At 37.8% G+C, this 17,619-nt stretch overlaps 1 protein-coding gene across 1 annotated transcript; it reads left to right on the top strand.

Annotated features, from left to right (window-relative positions):
* Positions 1-270: 270 nt before the first annotated feature.
* LOC121375183 (interferon-inducible GTPase 5-like) lies at positions 271-7,796 on the top strand. Its single transcript, XM_041502474.1, has 2 exons — positions 271-370; positions 6,148-7,796. The coding sequence occupies exon 2, from the start codon at positions 6,167-6,169 to the stop codon at positions 7,418-7,420; it is 1,254 nt and encodes a 417-aa protein (XP_041358408.1). The 5' UTR covers positions 271-370; positions 6,148-6,166; the 3' UTR covers positions 7,421-7,796.
* The last annotated feature ends 9,823 nt before the right edge of the window (positions 7,797-17,619 follow it).

Raw genomic sequence — 17,619 nt, 5'->3', positions numbered from 1 at the left:
AGTAAGTTGATATGTACTTTCCTATTTTTTTAAATATTCTTTATAAAATGAATTAGCAGGGCGCACATTATGTAATGTTCAGGACAGTGAAAGAGTAGGGACCGTACCGGAAGACTAGTGGCGCCCCAACTCGCCGCTAGTCGGTCGATTAGTTTTTTGGTCTAAAAATAGGCTTGTCTTTTAGGTCCTTTTACGATGTGTTCCCGGAATTAAACGAAGAACTCTTCAATTATAGAAGGTAGGGAAATGATTAAATTGTCTGTGCTCGATTCCAAAAACCGGTTTCAGATTTGTTTTCACATCGTATTCCAGGCCAAAACCGAAAGTTGAAGAATATCACGCCATTTTCTGCAGGAAAATATTTTATTTTGTAAGTTTCCATGATTTAAGAACAACAAATTATCAAAGCACAACAACTTAATACATCACTGAAGCCATATATGACATTAGTTTACTGTTGTAAACTTTTATATAACTTATAGACCCCATAAAAACATTGCTAGGTGTACTGAGATTTTCTTGGAATCCAAGATTGCGGACATTTTCGTTTGAAACACTTTCCCTGCTATTTATTCTACAGGTACTGTTAACACTGTAGAAAATTAATAATTTTATGCATATGTTGATGGGGAACCTTCAGGCGTTGTTTGAATATTTAGAAGTGTATGAAAATTATGATAATGGCCAAATCAATGCAACAGAGGTGTTTGACTTTTTTGATCACATTTTTCCACAAATACTCAATGACACTGAGAAACTTGTTATTGATGAACTGCAAGCCATAAATAGATACTCTATATATAGATTTAATGATGCTTTTAATGGTTACTGATGTATTCTAACCCAAAATAAGGCACCAAGTTAAATAATTTGCACTGTGCCAATTTTTTTAGGTTTTGTGTAATTTTTTGCCAAACGGAGTTACTGCCCTTGATTACAAAAAGTTTAATTTTGGGGGGTCAAAGTAATATTTTTGAAATTTTTTTTTACATTATCATTATCTGGGATGTGTTCCATCACTACAGCTATAAATATATGTGATTGTTAAAAAATTCTGAAAGTGTCTACGGTCCCTAGAAAGAGCAGTCGCTCGCTCGCTAAACTGTTTTTTGCGCCAAACATTATATGAACGTAATGTGATACAAGACGATGGTACCAGTCACATTACTCAGCCTTATGAACAAGCCTAGCTGCGTTCAGTACATAATGTACTCATATTCAAACCACGATTTATCTTTGGCCGTAACGACATGTCAGACCCGTAAGAACAACTGGAAAATTTGCGTGTGCGTGCGCGCGCGTGCGTGTGTTCACTATTTATCGGAGGGGGCAGTTTTGTGTGTGTATGGGGGAGGGGCACAAACTAGATCTGTATCTTTATTTATATGTGGGGGTGGGTGGGAGGGACGTAGCCCAGTGGTACAGCGCGCGGTCGGTCTAGGATCGATCCCCGTCGGTGGGCCCATTGGGCTATTTCTCGTTCCAGCCAGTGCACCACGACTGGTATAACAAAGGCCGTGGTATGTGCTATCCTGTATGTGGGATGGTGCATATAAGAGATCCTTTGCTGCTAATCGAAAAGAGTAGCCCATGAAGTGGCGAGAGCGGGTTTCCTCTCTCAATATCTGTGTAGTCCTTAACCATATGTCTGACGCCATATAACCGTAAATAAAATGTGTTGAGTGCGTTGTTAAATGAAACATTTTCTTTATTTATATAGAGTAGGACAACAAACAAATTTTGTCATCTGTTCCTTCGGGCTTGTATATATACCATTACGAAGACATCTGCAGGTCAGGTCATAGGGTTTTACGTGCACATGAATCACTGATTCAGAACAAGCTGTTGTAGCGCACGCCTGTCATGGGCGCATATTTTGTGTATCTTCATTTATGTTAGCCCGAGTACTCTGACTGTAAGAGAGCTAGACGGACATCTGGACAGTTACTTACCGCCAGTCCTCGGGTTACATGTATGTTTACTCCCAAACTGAGAACATATTATCTAGCTATTAATCTCATTGTTTTCCCGCTTGAGCCTAGTTCAGCAAGATAAAGCAAGATAAACTTTCGAGCGAACGTTCGGCGTACGCTAGCTCGATGTTCATCTTAAAGTGCTGTGCCAGATGTATGATGTATTGAGCTATATCAATCAAGATATTATTTAATATGATTAGAAAATTTTAAAAAAAAATGTAAAAAAATTATATACCGGTATATTTTCCATTTAAAAATATTCCCCTGAAAAACAGAACCAGCTGAATTCGTTTCGGGAATTTCCGTAAGATTTGATCCGTGACGTCACGAAGGGAACTCCTTTCGATAGTCAGCGCCATTGTTCATTGCTTCATTTGTGTTTATTATGGTTAAACGGCGTGTTGTTGGCGGCTGTAGCAATACAAAAGCCGATAAATTTAGTCTTCACGCATTTCCTAGTAATGTTGCTGTGAGAAAGCTGTGTGTGAATTTGATTAAAACAACGTGGAAATACTGGACAGGAAGAAAATGCCGGAGACCGTTGCGACAGCAAACACTTTAGTTTCGATTCGTCCAAACTGGCTTGTCGGCTTTAGCGAGATATGGGAATACCATGTGTTATGGCTTTTAAAAAAGATTCTGTACCAACAAATTTTCTGCGACACAAAACAAATGACAACAAGCCGACGCCATCCACACCGAAACGACCTTGAGGTGCATATCGTCAATGTCCCAAATTGCGTTATGCTTTCAACTCCGATCAGTTTGTTTTCTCATGCACGTTTCGTGCAATCATCGAAATCCGATTTGTTGTCGTTTGCATCTCGTTCATTTGTAAGATTTTTCTTTATAGTTCGAGAACATTAAAACAATAAAGTACAGACAAGTAAGTATCTATAGCCTAGTCCGTCCCAGCCTACAAAAATGTAGGGTTTTTTTGTAAAAAAGAAAAGAAAAAAAAGAAGCTAATTTTGTATGCATCTTAGAAAACAATCGGCTCAGAAATAAACGACTTGTAAATTCCATAGCATGAAAAAAGGCGTTCCGTGTAAAACAGACTATAAATACATTAAATTAATTTTACTATACCTCCCACAGAGAAAACATTTTTTCATACTATGGAATGTGCTATAAGTTATTTATTTCTGAGATGACTGTTTTCACAACTGCACACAAAAAGATAGTATTGTTTTGTTATTTCCAAAACACTTTTACTTTTTTTTTTACGTCAAACTAAACTGAAATTATTCACACAAAAAAACATCTTCCTAGATGGATGGGACGGACTAAAAGTCGTTTTTGTTTATTTTTTAAAATTAAAATAAGTTTTTTTTTTCTGAGCAGACTGTTTTCACAACTGCACACGAAAAATAGTATTGTTTTGTTATTCCCAAAACACTTTTACTTCTTTTTTTTTTACGTCAAACTAAACTGAAATTATTCACACAAAAAAAAACATCTTCATGGATGGGACGGACTAAAAGTCGTTTGTTTATTTCTTAAAATTACCGATATCGGGTCCACTTGACTCGTAGAATTCAAGAATTATTTATCGTCTTTTCTACTACATCACAAGTATTAGAACATACAGTGTAGCAAAATAATTCGCACGAAAAGCTAAAGAACAAAACAAGAATAAAAGTTGTAAATTAGTGGTAAGCTGTCTCCACGACCATTTTCATCATCATCTGTCAGGCCGGTGGTTCGTCGGAAGATGTTCCAGGTTCAAACTGATAAGGCATTATTTGTTGTGTTGCACAAATATTAGTCCAGTCGTCATTACTACACTATTCATCATCGAAAGAAGAATCGCATGATCAAGTTTGGCAGTCGCTGTCGGTCCCACTTTCGCTGGCGCTGAAAGTCATATCGTGGTAGGTTTCTGTGAAGCGCGTTCCCTTCGTGACGTCACGGCTATTTCCAGGCAAATGTTTTTACCGAGAATTTTACTCGGTCGTTTCCGGCAGTGTTCTACGGGAGTGATGTTTTAATACTTTTATGGGGCATTTTCGTAATTATTGATTTACATATCGGTGTAAAATATTATTGCAATGAATTAAGAAAGCATTTAATTGTGGAATTCGAAATTTTAGTGTATGGTCTGGCACAGCACTTTAAGCTTGACTCTACCTGACTGATGTACACCCAGAACGTAAGTGCACATTATACACAGTATCACAAAATATGGGTAAATCCAGCCAGATGATTTACAATTTAAACCATACACTCGAGCTCGAGTGTCCTCTAGCCCTCCCCTTTTTATATGTTGTCAGGGAGACAACATATAAACAGGAGAATGAATGAATGTTTAACAACACCCCAGCACGAAAAATACATCGGCTATTTGGGTATATAAACAGGAGAGAGCTAGAGGACACTGGAGCTAAATTTAAACACACATTTAAATTTTTATCCAAGTATTTTAAGTACGCGACTAATGTAATTAGGAACTATGCCATTTTCTAACTAAGGACATCCAAGAATGAATTCTAACTCGCAGTAGGATCGTGCGTGTTCATGTGTTGAGCGAATCATTGTTTGTTTGTCCCCTCCCCCAACCCCGTCTTGAACCCATCCGCCGCGAATTTTTGCGGATGTGCGTAAGACAGACGCCGGCCTCGGTGGCGCAGTGGTTAAGCCATCGGACTACAGGCTGGTAGGTACAGGGTTCGCAGCCCGGTACTGGCTCCAACCCACAACGAGTTCTTAAGGGCTCAGTGGGTAGGTGTAAGGCCACTACACCCTCTTCTCTTTCACTAACCACTAAACAACTAACCCACTGTCGTGTACAGACAGCCGAGATAGTTAAAGTGTGTGCCCAGGATAGCGTGCTTGAACCTTAATTGGATATAAGCACGAAAATAAGTTCAAATGAAATGAACGTAAGACAGACGTGTTTGAACCTTCAGTGGATTCAAGCACGTGTTAAATGGTTGATTGTTGAGTGTTTGTTGTTTTTTGTTTTGTTTGTTTTGCTTGGGTTTGTTTTTTTGTTGTTGTTTTTGCTTTGCTTTGCTTCGAAAAAAAAGAAGACACCTCACTCAGGAAAACTGAGTCCTTTAGATATATCACGAGGTCTAAAACGGTTCCATGGCATAATATTTCGAGTTGTATGGTTCGGTCCCTTTAATATTCAGATAACGACGTCGGACTACTTATAAAAATGTGTCGCTTTATATTTAATTTTGTACGGAAAAAAACAACAACAACAACAAAACACCCTTTAGTATCTAAATAAGGACGTTTGACTGCTTATAGAAATGTGTCACTAATATTGAAAATGAAAAAAAAAAAAAAAAAACCCACACCAAAACCCCACTAAAAAACCTTTCACTGTCCAGATAACGACATTTGACTACTAATCAAAATGTGTCAATTTTATATATAATTTTGACAAAGATGAAAAAACAATGTCACAAAGTATTTTTTGTTGTTTATTTATTTATATTTTAAGAGATGGGGGTAAATTAATATTTATACGAGGGAACGAAAGTGTTGCTCCACTCTAAATAAAACGCAGATTGCTGAGACATTTTAAATTGACTGCCGTTCTCCTATCATTAAATTTTAAAACTGAAGAAGGCAAATATGGCTCATACTTTGTCCCGCTATTTTTACCCCGGCTCCGCTTCACGTGTGTCACCCTCAATTAAGTACGGAATGCCCACATATCTAGTTTGTGTTTCTAGGAAAACATGCTGTCAGTCATGTCAGATCATAGGTTTAACGTACACATTCAGAACAAGCTGTTTTAGCACACGCCTGTCATGGGCGCATGTGTCGACCAAAGCCGACTTCTCCGTCCAGGACAGGAAAAGGTTTGGGTGGGTGGGAGGAGGAACCGCCCGCGCTGGCAGGTGAAAGAGCACAAGCAGCCCGACCGGGATCGGTAGCGGGCGGTGATATTTTAGTGCTATTGAATTTTGAATGTCCCGTAGGATTAAGTCAAAAAGTGTTTTAAAATGCGCAATTTTCATGAGGCAACATGTGGCGCATAATTTGGAACGATTCTTCGAAAGAGAAATGGAGCTAGAGAATGTTGTCAGTTTGCAATGGGATGGTTTATATCACGCTTGGTGCATAATGACGCAGGACATAAATGTTGTGTGATTTGCACTAGCTGTTAATATCTTGTTAAATGTAATATTTGTTTTTGTTTTTTATTTTTCAGTTTGCACGTTCATAAAACCATGTTTGACTGTGATTGGTGTGTATTTTCGGAAAGTGATCTCGAACAAGCCAGACACCAGGTTGAAACAAATGGTGTTTCAGGTATTCATAATTTCCTTGTTGAAAAAACGAAAAAATGGAAATTTGTGAAAATAAATATCGGCATTGCTGGAGAGTCGGCGGTTGGCAAATCCTCATTTATCAACTGCATTCGTGACATAACAGCAGACGACAACGATGGAGCTCCTGTTGGAACTGGTGATACAACAATAGAACCAACCAGGTATTGGCATCCTTATAACGAAGAACTTGTATTCTGGGATCTGCCCGGAGTAGGAACACCGAAATATCCCAGAAATGAAAAATACTTTGACCTTATTAACTTTGAAAAGTATGACTTTTTCCTAATTTTGTCAGACAACAGATTTTCAACCAACGACGTTTGGTTAGCCAGAGAGATAGCTAAAAGAGGAAAGCGGTTCTTCTTTGTACGTACAAAAATTGACGAAGCGATGGAAAATGAACAGGAAATCCGAGGAGGGGATTTCTCAGCGAGTGCTGTGCTGGACAAAATAATCAAAGACTGCCAAAACAATTTTAAAGTGGCCCAGCTGACCGACACTAGCGTGTTTTGTATTTCTAATTACCACAGAGAGATGTGGCAGTTTGAAGAGCTCATGGAACAGCTGATAGTCGCACTGCCGGAGATGAAGAGGATGTCTCTTGTACTTTCCATTGGCCCAGTATCCAAACAAGTCATTGGACAGAAAACCAAGTTCCTTACGGACAGGATTTGGCAGGTGGCTTCCATATCCGCTATGACTGCAGCGGGTGGTTCAGTTGTGCCGGTTCCGTTACTAGGTGGAGCTATTGGCGTTGCTGCGGATGTCACTATTCTGCTACACGAGGTAGACTTCTACCTGAAACAATACGGTCTGAACGACGAGTCACTGAAGCAACTGGCGGACCGCACCAACACGAAAGTTGACTATTACGTAAAGTCACTCAAGTTCGCCTCGACACTTGTTACCAAACGGCAGAGCATCAAGGCCTTCGTCATTGACATGATAAAGAAGGAAGCTGTCAAACAGGCTGAGAAGAGAACATTTCAAGAGTTTGCAAGACTGATACCAATAATAGGCATGGCTGTGGCAGGCGGAATATCTTTTGGTACTTGCTATTATTTCCTGAGGAAGACCATCCAGCAGTTTGAGACTGATGCAGTTGCTGTTGTCGATGCTGCAATTAGGAAGACATCCGAGGAACTTGACTGATTACAAATAACGTATTGACACCAACATTGCATTAAGAAAGTATGTCGTTGGTAAAGGAATACATTGCTTTCGTCGAAACCCATCGACACTGTGCTTGTTGGTAGACTTGTTTGGATATAATAGTTTTGTTGTGGCAAACGCTGTGACTGAATATGGACAATTATTATCATTTACGGAAATAAGAAATATAATTTTGACGGAAATGTCTATGAAATGTTTAGAGGAAACTCTTTGATTCCAGGGGTACCGGTATCATTAAACAGTACAGAAGTTACATCATTGACACAAGTGACGTTGTTTATTACCCCAACCCCCCCCCCCCCTCCCAATTTTTTTTAAATAATTTCCAAAACAAAACAAAAACACCCCCCCCCCCCCCCCCCAAAACAAAAAAACACACAAAAAAACAACAACAAAAACAACCCAACAACAACAAAACACCCCAACAAAACAAACAAAAAAACTAAACAATAATCGATTGAGACATTCATTGTTTTTGCTGCTATGGTAGTTAAACCTCTGTCAATAATAAATTCGATTATTATACTTAATTGGGTCTTATACTCTGTTACTTTCCATGGCTAGATCGTTGTTTGTTGATGCATTACATGTATGAATAGTAGAGATGCGCTGCATAGCCGGTATACCGGTATACTGTAATATACATTTTGAACAATGCGTATCGCGATATATTTCTAGCGTACCGGTATATTGTGCTTTTATATTTTATATGTGTGTTAGTGAACACTTATTATATTTTCAAACATAAACTACCAGTTTAAGAAGAGAAAGAATAGCTTTACTTGTTCGGAACGAATCTTGATTGATTGGTGTATTTTTATTAAGTTCTACAAAATGCACATGGTCTTCGTAATCAATTCAGTTTCCTGTATCGCAATACGAAACTTTTGGCAATATCTCGGTGTATTTTTATTATTTTATACAAAATATACATGTTCTTCGTAATCAATTCAGATTCCTGTATCGCAATACGAACATTTTGGGAATATCCCTCACTGGGTTTACTTTGACGAAAATGCTTTTCTTATTGGTATCTATTTATCTATCTGTCTATCTATCTATTTATCTATCTATCTATATCTATTTTTATTTTTTTATTTATTTATTGAAATAATAAACAATTCCTTCTCACTGTTAGTCTGTTGTCTGTAATGCTGCTTAGACCCGGAATAACTTCTATCATCTAGAGTAAAATATATATTGTATGCATATATACTCAGCGTCACTATTGAAGGGTCACTCATATTGTTAGTACTACACATTAACGATACCCGTCTAACACACTAATTATGAAAGAAGGAATGTATGGCCTTCGTGGATTAGGCCCAGAATGAGGTTTCCTAAGTAGCATTTGGATTTTAATATGAGTATTGGTACTTCCGGTTAAAGGCCACAACAAAATGGTAAGTTATGGAAATACAATGTCATGTACTTACTATCACCCCAACAAATGGGTTGTCTCAACGTACCCATGTCTGAAATTATGTATGTTGTGCCGTGCAATGCGTTCTCACTATGGGTATAAAAGTGTGCATGGTTGCCACACTTAAATTGAAAATGCGTTGTGTTTTGACTAATGTCGAGAAGGACAATGGAGTAGGTCGGATACAAGTTTAACACGGTCAACGAGAAGTTGCGAGGCACTTTAAAGTCAGTCAGAGTGTGATTGGGTGGATGGGGCAACGACTTCAAATGACTGGATCCGTTTCCTATGCACAAAGGCCAGGGCCAGCATTAAGCAAAGCAAAAACATTCAACTGAAGTGTGCGTGAAAATGTGGATGGCAATCACGCACACTTTTATACCTATGGTGAGAACCATTGTACGGGCACAACATACAGAATTTCAAACACGGGTGCGTTGAGACAACCCATTTGTTGGGGTGATAGTAGGTACATGTGTTTGCATAACTATTATCATTTTGATGTGGCCTCTAACCGGAAGTACCATTACTCATATTGAAAGAAAGAAATGTTTTATTTAACGACGCACTCAAAACATTTTATAGACCTCCAAGTACGTTTGCTTATATGATAAATATATATATATTACCCCAACGGTCACTCATAACAGGGAAAATATTTTCTCAGTAATACAAATCAATGAACTTTGATGGTACTAAATATGACGTCATCACGATTTGGCAAACACAAAATGACGTCATGTACACCCCCCCCCCCCCCCGTCTTCGGCTGCGCGCCTTCGATGCTCTCGTTTGATCTTGATGAATTCCGTTTACATGGAATGTCGACGACCCCCCCGCGACCCCCCTCCCTAATCATGCTGGCTACGGGCCTGAAGTTATATACACTATTCAAATTTGGATCGTATCGGGTTGCATGAGTCTACCACTCTGGAAAGGTCGGTGCACTTTATGTTATGTATAATCATGTACGTTATAAAAACGTGTGATACTTGCAAGCATACCATATCGATATATATAAGACATCTCCCAATACTTGTAAATGTGTATCAAAGTGCTGATGCCATGGTATCGCTAAAGATTTCGACCAATGTTCTCAGGTACCAAATACAAAACATGGTAACCAAATATGTGATGTTAAACTTTGAGCTGCGTTTACTCGGTTTCTCACGTCATGCTAAGTTGTAGGTTTTCGCGTGTGACGGCTCATATATGTTTTAAAGGGAAATACCCTAGTTTCAGCCCACGAAATTGCAAACTAAGTTTAGTTAACCTACAAACCTGTAACACATTTAGATAAAGTTACAATTGAGTGAAACATGAGTCTGTGACTTTGAAACGGTGAAATACCATCTAAAAATAGACTAAAACTCGACTCCATAACTGTTATTTCTCAGACGCACGTGCGTTTTTAAAATATGAGAAATGCATTTTGTGATATTAAAAACACCAGGATGACCAAAAACATTTCGAATGTACGGAAATGGATAATCTAAACAAGAAAATCTAAGTAAAGTATGATTTCAATTATCAAAAACGACTCTAATAGTCAAAAATATGCCTTAGTGTTTAAAAACTAGGGTATGTCCCTTTAAAACTTCGTAAATATCAGATATTTAATATTATTTCAATTGAAGTATTATGTATCTGATATAAATGATAGTGAAAATAAAATAAAATAAAATAATAAATAAATTAAGATAAATAAATAAGTAAGTAAATAAATAAATACATAAATAAATAATTTGTGGATGGATATGTAACATTGATTAGTAGTTGTACGACAATCTTTTTTTAATGAAACGATAAGGGGAAAATAGAGCTGTGATAAAGGTCTATGTGAGTTAGGGGGGTTTTTTTTTGGGGGGGGGGGGGGGGGGGGGTTTGTAGGGCGAAGGGGAGGTATATTTTATTAAATTTTAAATACTGATACATGTGGAGAATTAAACATTACTGGAAATCCGCGTGAGTATTTAACTATAATTCTAATTGTTAAAAGTAAAAAATACATTCCACTAAAGTTAATTTTATTGTATGAATCTTTTAATTTTGCTTTGTTAAAATACCCTCGACAGGCGGCTCCAGAGACTTTGTCTAAGTTAATGTTTCACTGCGTTTGGTCTTAAACCATTTCGATGTAAACTTTAGTAGACCGTTTTTCGCAGCCATTTTAACATCTTAAATACGAAATATGTACGTTAGTCACTAGAGATTCACAGCTCCTACGAAGCTACTCACGACGCTCATGACAACTGTCAATCATGCCCCCCAATTTGTATATAGCCTCGATACCGTCCAACTCGGCAATGGGAATGTGAAAGAGGCCTATTTCAGAGAGCAAAATATGACACTGTGACGGAACATGCTCTTAATTTTGTTTTCGCCTGTGGCGATATTAATTGTTTTAGAGGGCCGTGTGCAGTTCCAATATGCACTTAAGCCCAGGTGGGCACTTTGTTACGTAATACCTCCGCGCGACGGTCGTCGAGCTGTACTTTCCAATACACACCCAGACCAGATGCGCAGGCCATGTGGCCAGTAGTTACGTAATACCTCCGCGCGTGCGGTTTTTACGACCGTGATTTTGGCAACTAGGTGACGACCAGTCTAGGCTTCTAAGAAAGATATGCCGTCTTGGTCTCTGTGGAAAATTCACATGATACGTGAGGTGCCGCGTTGTACCCCCAGGCGATATTCGGTTTTTTGATAAATAGCTAGGGTTTTAGAGACATCAGGGAGAAACATATTGGAAGGCTTCCAGGGAGCGCGTCCGTTTGGACTTGGTAATTATATATTTTCTGCTCTGTTGTATAACCTTGATGTGATTGATGTGACTTTAAATATTTTAATACTGTATTATACCAATATTATTTCGACGGTGCTGTCGGTCATCTGACGCAGTAAACTGTAGGCTCACTGTTCTATATATATAAAGCTTAACCAGTCATCCTAGAGGACCTAGGTAAACTGTAGGTTAGTGTCTTTATTGTGATAGGTACCAGTATTAATTCTGTATTACAAGGTTACTGAATGAGTAGTTAAGGGTTAATTAAAAATTAACCAGTTAGGAATAGAGTTGTAATTCCTTTATTAATTAAGTTCCCCTGGCAGCGTTTCTCAATTATCACACGTGTGGGTGTTGTGTCACGGTGAAGTGATTAGCATATTGTGTAAACTAGACACCTAGAGATTAACTAATTAAGTGATCAGTTCTGGGTTGTTATTATTTGTTGTTGTTAATTAACTACTGCGGCAGTACATTTGTCAGCGTAGGTTAATACAGATTCCAAAGTGTATTGTGTTTTTGTTGTGTTTTCTAGTGAACTAAACGTGCTATAATAATATATACTTTATATAAGATCTTATCTCTGATCATATCTAGACGAGCCACGCGGGTTTTTGAACTGCCTGTTACAGAGAGATCTACTAGATATACAGTTAGGAGAGGTATTTGGATAATCGTGTTTCATTCAGTTACGGGTATTATAGGATCCCCGTGACAGACACTAATTTCAACTATGTAAAAATCCTTTACTCTGAATTACGCTGTTTAATTTACAAAATAAAATGATAATATCAAATATATATTATGATAAATGAAAATATTGAAAAGTGTTGACGTCCTATAGTTAGTTTTAATTTAAAAATCTAACACCAATAAGCTCGGCCATCTATTGCGCACATTTGTTTTCGTAGTATAGTTTATGTTTAAGCTTAAATCGTGACATTTCTAGGATAGTCGAATCTAAAATAATTATTGTTCATTTAAAAGCACAGATATTTAGATTTTCACCCATTATATATGTTTCTCGTTCCAGCCCATGCTTCATAACTGGTGTTACACAGACCGTGGTATGTACCATTTTGTCCGTGGGGTGCTGCATATAAAAGATCCCTTGCTACTAATCGGAAAGAGTAGCCCATTGCGTGGCGGCAGCGAGTTTCCTCTCTCATTATCTGTGTGGTCTTTAACCATAATAATGTCCGACGCCTTATAACCGGAATTAACAGGCGGGGTAGGGGGGGGGGGGGGGTGTGACTGAATCAAAAATATTATTGGCAGTAAATCTTAAGGCATTTCAGGTCATCTAGTTTTTAAATTTTTACGGCCAAGCCCGAACCCTTAGAAACTGCTTTGCGCCCTCGATCTCAGTCACCCCCCTCCCCCAATGTCTACTTGCTTCCGCCGTGCCTGATTAAAATATGCTGAGCGCGTTGTTAAATCAAACACTCCTTCCTTCTGATACATGTGACGAGTAGCAAATTAATGTACGTGTATAACGTAGGCTTTTCGTTACACTAGCCCTCCGTTTTCATCCATTTTTGTCTTCTATCACCGGACATGCAGTCTCAGCTGAATAAAATACACTTAAATTATAACTGTTATAATTTGAATCACCTAAGTGTTTAACGAATACATCGTTTATATTAAAGCCGCACACCCTAGTTCCATCCAGCGAAAATAAATTATAATTTGGTTAATCTACAAACCTGTAACACACTTAGATCACGTTTTTATCAAATGGAGTGAAAAAGCAGGTTTTATATCGATAAATACCATGGGAATCCCCATGTCCCAATTGCTTGAAATAATTTTGAAAGTTAGTATTCTGATGTCACCGGTAGATGTCGCTCGAAGCACAACAATGCCTACGTCACGACAAATTTCACAGACTTGGGGTGCGTTTCTTTCACCTCTCCTGGACATGTTCCAACTGTTCTGTCCTGGTTGTATCCCCTCTCCAGATATCGTAAGACTTAGCAAAAGTATTGGTTTTAAGGGTTTGTAACGTTTTGTATTGAGACACTTACTTGTCTGAACTTTATTGTTACTGAAAATGTTCACGAACTGTGAAGAAAAATCTCACAAATGAACAACAACAAATCGGATGTTGATTGCGCGAACCGTGCACGAGAAAACAAACCGAACCAAAATGATAACGGTCACGTGATATACCAACGTCTGTGACATTGAAATGGAAATATCCCCTCTAAAAAATAGATTATACCTTGTCTGCTCAACGGTTTTTTCTCAGATGTGAGTGCGATTTATGAAATACGAAAAATGCATGTTGTGGTATTACAAAAACCAGGATTACCAAAAAACACTTCAGGTGAATGGAAATGTATATTCTAAATAATAAACGGTAAGTAAAGTGCAATTTTATTTGTGAACAAATGGGTTTAATAGCGAAAAACAACGCCGTAATGGTTAACAACTAGCCGTAACTAGGGTGTGTCCCTTTAAGAAAAGAAATTCCTTTTTGTTTGATATATTTTTAATAATCAAATTTCACAACAGTTTTATACTAGTAGTAAACTGCATCTGTTTTATACTCCTTTCCGCCCTGGGTAGACCCTAATATTTACGTCCACCTCGGATGTCGGGATAGTATCTAGCGAGGGGTGGGGAGGCAGTTACCTGCCAATAAAAATGCCTTAATATGCCCGTATTATTTTTTAAATGCTCTTTTTGTCTACCCGGAGAAGACTATATTTCTGATCACTAATTTTTACCCTTCCCCAGATATGTTAGGTCTGGTACGGGCCGTATAGTACATGTCCTACCCTAGACGTGCCTGCAAAAGAATCCGGAATAGCATCAAGTAAAAATAATTATTGGCTTTGCTTGAAAGGAATGGTAAGATTTAAGAGTCTAAGATTTTTCAGCACCTCAAAAATGTTTTGGCGGGAATACCAACTAACAGGGAATGCTGGCATCATCACCGCTTTTTTTTTTGCCCATGCGTCTCACATGAGCTTGTAACATAGATTTTATAATTTGTTCATCTTCTGTCAACTCTGGCATCTTTTTGTGATGTTTTTTCTTGTACTGTTCTATCCATGACTTGGGTGGGTCCTTCTTCTGGCTAAGAAATTGTTTCAAATCATCTTCTAGAAATTTCTGAGCTTTTTGCAGGGTTATTGATAGCTGGGAACCGTGGATATCCACTGATACTATTGCCAGAGTAATGCCAGATTCTGCCAGGAAGGTTCCTGTTAGGGGAAGGTACATTGATTCAAGCGGCTTTCTGAGAATTTTGGCAGTAGTTTCTATACCAACAATGACTCCCTGCAAAACAAATAAAGTTGATTTAATGAAACTACTGAAACGAATAACATAAGTAATTTAGTTGGTGCTGAAACCTCACAGCCACCAAAAGGTATATATGACTAACTTCAAAACGCTATTTAACAAGACTGAAGTCCATGAATTATTTATCAGAAGTAAACATCCATTGTTACAATTTAAGAAGAGAGAGAGAGAGAGAGAGAGAGAGAGAGAGAGAGAGAGAGAGAGAGAGAGAGAGAGAGAGAGAGAGCAGAGCAGAGAGCAGAAAGCAGAGACAGCGACAGAGAGAGAGTACGAGTGTCATTGACAAGAGGCACTTCTTGCTACATGATATACAGTGGACTCTGTCTATACCGGACTCACTTCGCACCGTCGAAATAGTCCGGTTTACATAGAGGACCGGTTAAGGCAGAGTTCATCCAGAGTTATGGTTCTTGAATGATCAACAATGACATTTGAAACCATGGATGGTTGGGAAACACAGTCATACAAGCCAAACTTGCAATCGATTATTTCACAGACATAAAAAAAATATACTTAAAGGGACATTCCTGAGTTTGCTGCAATTTTTAAGATGTTATCGACTAACAGAGACATTTTAACTATTGTAATTACATATATTTTTCTGCATAAAATATTAGTGGCAGAACTTTAAACGTGTTTCCGGTCGTTCTAATATTTGTACTAGGTTAAAGCCGCACACCCTAGTTCCATCCAGCGAAAATAAATTATAATTTGGTTAATCTACAAACCTGTAACACACTTAGATCACGTTTTTATCAAATGGAGTGAAAAAGCATGTTTTATATCGATAAATACTTGAAATAATTTTGAAAGTTAGTATTCTGATGTCACCGGTAGATGTCGCTCGAAGCACAACAATGCCTACGTCACGACAAATTTCACAGACTTGGGGTGCGTTTCTTTCACCTCTCCTGAACATGTTCCAAATGTTCTGTCCTGGTTGTATCCCCTCTCCAGATATCGTAAGACTTAGCAAAATTATTGGTTTTAAGGGTTTGTAACGTTTTGTATTGAGACACTTACTTGTCTGAACTTTATTGTTACTGAAAATGTTCACGAACTGTGAAGAAAAATCTCACAAATGAACAACAACAAATCGGATGTTGATTGTGCGAACCGTGCACGAGAAAACAAACCGAACCAAAATGATAACGGTCACGTGATATACCAACGTCTGTGACATTGAAATGGAAATATCCCCTCTAAAAAATAGATTATACCTTGTCTGCTCAACGGGTTTTTCTCAGATGTGCGTGCGATTTATGAAATACGAAAAATGCATTTTGTGGTATTACAAAAACCAGGATTACCAAAAAACACTTCAGGTGAATGGAAATGTATATTCTAAATAATAAACGGTAAGTAAAGTGCAATTTTATTTGTGAAAAAATGGGTTTAATAGCGAAAAACAACGCCGTAATGGTTAACAATTAGCCGTAACTAGGGTGTGTCCCTTTAAATTTCATTTTATTTCCTAAAACATTGTTTATTCGTACGTACGAATTAAAAATTTTAGCTAAATCTTTCTGTTTTTACTATGGATTTGAATCAAATTCTTGTATTAATTTGACTTTAGTTTCTAACGAAAGTTCGATACGTTGCCGTTTTTTGGGTCGCTCCGCCATTATAAATGAAATAAGACGACATAAAATACACACACACACACACACACACACACACACACACACACACACACACACACTAATATCAATCCGATTGATCTAACGGCCTATCGAAATAAGAGTAAACTTCACACGAGTGCGATTACATTTTGTATTTGATCTTGCGACGGCGTCCTGTTTACTTGGCAATTGACTATCATTGTTCAACTAATTAAGCAGCCCGTCGTTCAGTCAAATCCCAGTCCGGTGTAGACAGAGGTAATTAATACATGAATGGTTCTTTTGTTCTTGATTTTTGATCCGGAGTCCGGAGTAGACAGAATACGGATTAGGCAGAGTCCACTGTATGCTGTAAAATATATTTTACATGCATGTTTTAACTTGATTGACGGCACACACTATGACCTTTAAAGGGACATACCCTATTTTTAAACACTAACGCATATTTTTGACTATTATAACCGTTTTTGATAACTTAAATCATACTTTACTTAGATTTTATTGTTTAGATTATCAATTCCGTACATTCAAAGTGTTATTGGTCATCCTGGTGTTTTTAATATCACAGAATGCATTTCTCATATTTTTAAAAACGCACGTGCGTCTGAGAAGTAACACTTATGGAATCGAATTTTAGTCTATTTTTAGAGGGTATTTCACCATTTCAAAGTCACAGACTCATGTTTCACTCTATTATAACTTTATCCATATGTGTTATAGGTTTGTAGATTAACTAAACTTAGTGTTAATTTTCACGGGTTGATACTAGGGTATGTCCCTTTAATATACCAGTTTGTAGTTTACTGACTGGCATGGGAAATAATTTATAATATCAATTATAAACACAATTGTTGGTTATAAAGATACTCGTACAATTATTTGAATTTTTATTTTAATCAAAGGAAACCCACTATATTTTTCCATTAGCAGCAAGGGATCTTTTAAATGCGCTTTCCCACAGACAAATACCACGGCCTTTGATATACCTAGTCATGGGGCACTGGTTGGAACGGGGAAGATTCCAATCAGACAATGG

This window comes from Gigantopelta aegis, chromosome 6 (assembly GCF_016097555.1).
Source record: "Gigantopelta aegis isolate Gae_Host chromosome 6, Gae_host_genome, whole genome shotgun sequence".
Taxonomy (NCBI): Eukaryota; Metazoa; Mollusca; class Gastropoda; order Neomphalida; family Peltospiridae; genus Gigantopelta; species Gigantopelta aegis.
The sequence above is the reverse complement of the archived record's forward strand: the minus strand, read 5'-3'. Positions and strand labels throughout refer to the sequence as shown.